Source organism: Petaurus breviceps, unplaced genomic scaffold (genome assembly GCF_028583685.1).
Source record: "Petaurus breviceps papuanus isolate PSGF00001 unplaced genomic scaffold, PetGlider_PUasm1.0 490, whole genome shotgun sequence".
NCBI classification, from domain to species: Eukaryota; Metazoa; Chordata; class Mammalia; order Diprotodontia; family Petauridae; genus Petaurus; species Petaurus breviceps.
In genome coordinates, this window is record NW_027186352.1 from 447,736 (window position 1) to 452,165 (window position 4,430).

The 4,430-nt window shown below is 50.0% G+C and overlaps 1 protein-coding gene across 2 annotated transcripts in view; it reads right to left on the reverse strand.

The window, feature by feature from the left end:
* Positions 1 to 4,430, reverse strand: part of KNDC1 (kinase non-catalytic C-lobe domain containing 1) — a 96,305-nt gene that overhangs the window by 24,033 nt on the left and 67,842 nt on the right. For both annotated transcript variants that reach the window (XM_069101684.1, XM_069101683.1), the window contains one exon: positions 3,933 to 4,153. In XM_069101684.1, the coding sequence (XP_068957785.1) occupies positions 3,933 to 4,153 (221 nt within the window). The remainder of the gene's footprint in view (positions 1 to 3,932; positions 4,154 to 4,430) is intronic.

Here is a 4,430-nt window from a genome sequence, read left to right on the forward strand (position 1 = left end):
GACACACACACAGACACTCAGTGACAGACACTCAGACACACACATAGAGACACAGACAGACAGACACACCCCCAGTGCCACCCAGCCTTCACACTAATTATCTTAATAAGTTTTGGTGTCTATTCTATGCCATCCATCACCTTTGGGGACCCTTACTTAGTCACTCAGCTTATAACTCTGAGTCACCTGCAAACCTGATACCAGACTACACCTGAGTTTTCAAAACCAAACCAGCACCAAAATGCTGTTAAACAGAACAGAGCTGAGCACAGACTCCAAAGTGCCGGCCATTCAGCCACTTTCAAATTCTCCCCACAGTATTACACCAAGGCCACACCTCTCCAGCCTTTCCATAGGAATAGCATCATCCACCACCCAAGTACGCCCCATCTTCCCCAGTGAGCCTTCCCTGCTGCCATGCAATCCTCTGCCCCTGCCTTCATTGGCTTGCTCTCCCACTCACCACATCAGCTCTTCTCAAGGCTTCAAACCCTCCTCAAAGTTTCCATGGCTTCCCCTCCCCAGACCCTCAACTGATAACCTGGCCTCATATTTCCCTGAAACAAAGGAGACTGTCAGTGGTGAGCTCCCTCTCCTCCTATCCTCTCCCAGAAGCCTTTTGCCACAAGTTTCTCCTTCACTCTGTCTCCCATGAAGAGGTGGCCCTTCTTTTTGCCGAGGCAGACCTTTCTACATGGACAAGTGATCCCATTCCATGCCATCTTCTCCAGCAGACTGACTCCTCCATTTTCTCTATCCTCACTTGTCTGCAGTTTCCTCATCTCTTGGCTGCTTCCTTATATGTTCCCATTCTCAAACACTCCACCCCTATTACTGATCATTGTATATCTCTCCTCCCCTTTGGAACTGAACTCCTGGGGGAAAAAAAAAACACACACTTTCTGTCTTCTCCCTTCTTTCTTAACTATGGTCTGGTTCCTGACCTCATCACTCTCTCCAAAATTACTGATCTTAATCACCAAATTCAATGGCGTTTTCTCTCCTTGACCTCTCTGCAGCCTTGGACACTGGTGATCACTCTCTATCCCTGGATACTCTCTTCTCTCTAGGTTTTTTGGGACACTGCTCTCTCTCCCTATCCCTCCCTGCCATCTGTCTGTCTCTCCCCTCTGTCTCTGTTTTCTTCTCTCTCTCCTCCATCTCTCTCCTTTGTCTCTGTCCTTTGTTTCTCTTTCCTCTTTCTCCTCCTTCTCTCTCTGTCCTTTCTCCCTACCTCCCTCTCTCTCTCTCTTTGTCCTCTCTTTTGCTCTCCTGTCTCTGTTTTTCTCTCTCTTTCTCCCCTGTCTCTGTCCTATCTCCTCTCTCTCCCTCTCTCTCCCCCCTCATTCCCTCCTGGTTTCCCTCCTCCTCACTCTTTTTTTGCCAGATCTCCCCTGAGGTTGGGCCCGCTGACTCTGGTCATCCCCTGGCTCTCTTCTGAGCCATTTTTCCTTTCCTTATACTGTCTCACTTGGTGATCTCATCAGTCCCCATGGACCCAACTGTCACCACTACATTGATGATTCTCAAATCTACTTAGAATAATAGCTAGTATTTATATGGTGCCTTAAAGTTTACAAAATGCTTCGACAAATATTATCTAAGTTTATCTTTATGACAACCCTTGGTGCTAGATGTTATTATTATGCCCATTTTACAGATAAGGAAACTGAGGCAGAGCTTTTTTTTAACCATGGCTACACATCTGAAGCAGGACTGGAATGGAGGTCTTCAAGCTGGGACTGGCTGTGATAGAAGGGCACCTTGTTCTATATGACTTGGACCAGGTGCAGCCACTGAGGTACTTTCCAACTTTGATTAGCTGTTTAGTTGCATGTGGGGGTTAGCAGCCTCAGAACATACAAGAATCATAGTGTGTTCCTTTACCATCTATACTGTGAAGGCTACAAGCCAGAATAGGCTCACATAGCACAGAGGCAGATTTTGGCTGCAAGGATCAAGCCCTCGGGATGTCCCTAGTGGCAGGTGCTGAATTCTGCCCCTCAAGTCTCCTTGGCTGGTTCCTCATCTAGGTCTCAGCCCCACCCCTCATGGCTGTCCCCCAAGACTCTGTCCTGGGCCTCCTCCTTTTCTCTCCCCTGACCCTTTCTCTTGGGGACCTCAGGAGCTCACATGGGTTTCATCATCATCTCCATGACTGTTCCAGCCACAGCATTTCATCAACCAAACTCCTGGGCATCTATTTCCTCTCTATGCTCTTATATGTACAAGTCTTCCCCAAAGAATAGAAACTCCCTGAGGGCAGCAACTGTTTCATTCCTGTCACTGGGATCTCTAGTGCCTTGCTGATTAATTGGTTGATCAATAAAGACATCTTCACTTCTAGCTCTCATCTTTCTAAAGACCTCATCTTTCCTTTCCCCACCTCTACAATATCAGGCTGGCCCTTTTCCTTCACTTCTCAATTTCTATTCAGAAACCCACTATCCATCTGCCATCCACCATACACCACGTGCCACCTGCCATCTGCCTTCCACCATTGACCTGCCACCCACCATCCTCCATCTGTGATCTGCCATCCACTGTCTACCACCTGCCACCCACCATCTGCCATCTGCTACCCACCATCCACTATCTACCACCTGCCACCCACCATCTGCCATCTGCCACCCACCATCTACCATTGACCATCCCCCATCTGCCATTTACCACCCACCATTCACCATCCACTATCCACCGTCTGCCATCTGCCATGCTTCCAGTCAACCTGCTTACAACTTTCAACCACATCTTTCGTCACCTCTTTTCTTTATGCCCTGTATCTCAATCATTTGCTGGGTGCCCTCCAGTCTGTCTCCAAATCTTTTGTATCCGAGCCCTCCTCTCTATACGCTAGTTCAGACCCTTACCTCGAAGCTGGAGTACTTTTAAACCCTTCAAATTGTTATTCTGAATTTGACAACACGAATACAAACTGAACATTTTCAAATACAGAGAACAGAAAAAGGGTATAGCATAGGAAATCATAAATCTCTACTACACTGAGTAAACAATATGCAAGTTTCAAGGTTGTCCTGCTCTTCTGTGTCTCTGACCTGAGGTAGCTAAGTACGTCCTAAGTGATCTTGCTGATTCTTGTCTCTCTCCTCCCCACTAGGTTCTCCCAAAAGAGATGGAGCCTCTGGGGGCTCCTCAGTACCTCGAGGCTCCAGCCTGTCCTGCCATGGCCCCCCCAATTCTGAGCTTTCTTCTCAGCACAGTCTGGGTGCCCACCAAATTACCCATTACTTTGGGGTTCATTTTTATGTATCTTTCTTACTTTAGTATCCCACCTCTGCAGCTGGAAAGGACCGCAGAGGGCATTTAGTCCAAGGTCTCCATTTTGCAGATGAGTAAACAGAATTGTTTTCCCTCAGGACAATGTAAACTCCAGGGTGGTGGTGGGGGGATGGTGGTGGGCAGGGAGGGGCAGAGCTGTTTCTGTTTGGTTTGTGTCTCCCCACTAGCTCACAGTCAGCATCCAGTAAGTGGCTTTCCAGTTGGGTCACCACCTGGGCAAAGGAGTTCCCTCTTTCTGCCCTGCTTCATGATCACAAGACATTTCACACGCATGACTGCATGGGGCTCTCCCAGCATTGACTTCATCTTACAGATGTGGAAACTGAGGTTAAGGTTGGTAGGGTGTGTAAGCCTTGGACTCAGGTCTTCTAGCTCCAAGTCTAGTGACCTCATCTCTGAATTAACCACCCCCCCCCAACTCGGAAGGAGAGGGCCTTCCATCATAAAGGGGGTGTCCTTGAGGAAAAGGGGGTTCAGCCCTAGCCCTGCTGCCTCTTTGGGGTCACTCCTGCTGAGGTGGCCTTTCCCAGCCCAGACCTGGACAGATGGCAGCAAAGGATCAGGCACTTTCTGGCTGTGTGACCCCGGGTAGCCTCCCACCCTCTCTGAGCCTCAGCCCTGGCCCGAGGTACCTAGAGTAGAGATAGGCCATGAGCCCCAGGGGGGTCCCGGCCTGAAGGATCCGAGACCTCCTCTGCTTGTTGTTGCCTTGGTGCTTGTTCACATTGTAGAAGATGAGCGAGGACGACTCGTCCAGGGGGCTGAAGTCCAGAGTGTCACACCCAGCAGCTGAGATATTCACGATGACGGGCAGTGCCCATGGCTGTAGGCCCCACTGCTCCGCATAAGCCACCTGTGAAGAGTCAAGCGGTGTTCATGGGACCACCCAGCCTCTGATATGAGGGGCTGTGGGCTTCTCCAGCATTGTGAGCAGGGCTGGGACCGGGCAGCCACTGCCTGGTCAGGGCCATCCCTGGAGAACATTCCTGCCTTGTGGGCTGAAGCTGCAAATGAGAGCTGCCAAGCCCATAGGCACATGCAGAATGGCGGAGAGAGAGAGGGGTGGGAGAAAGAGGAAGGAGGAGGGAGAGGGAAGAAGAGAAGAGGAGGAGGAGAGGGGGAGGAGGAGG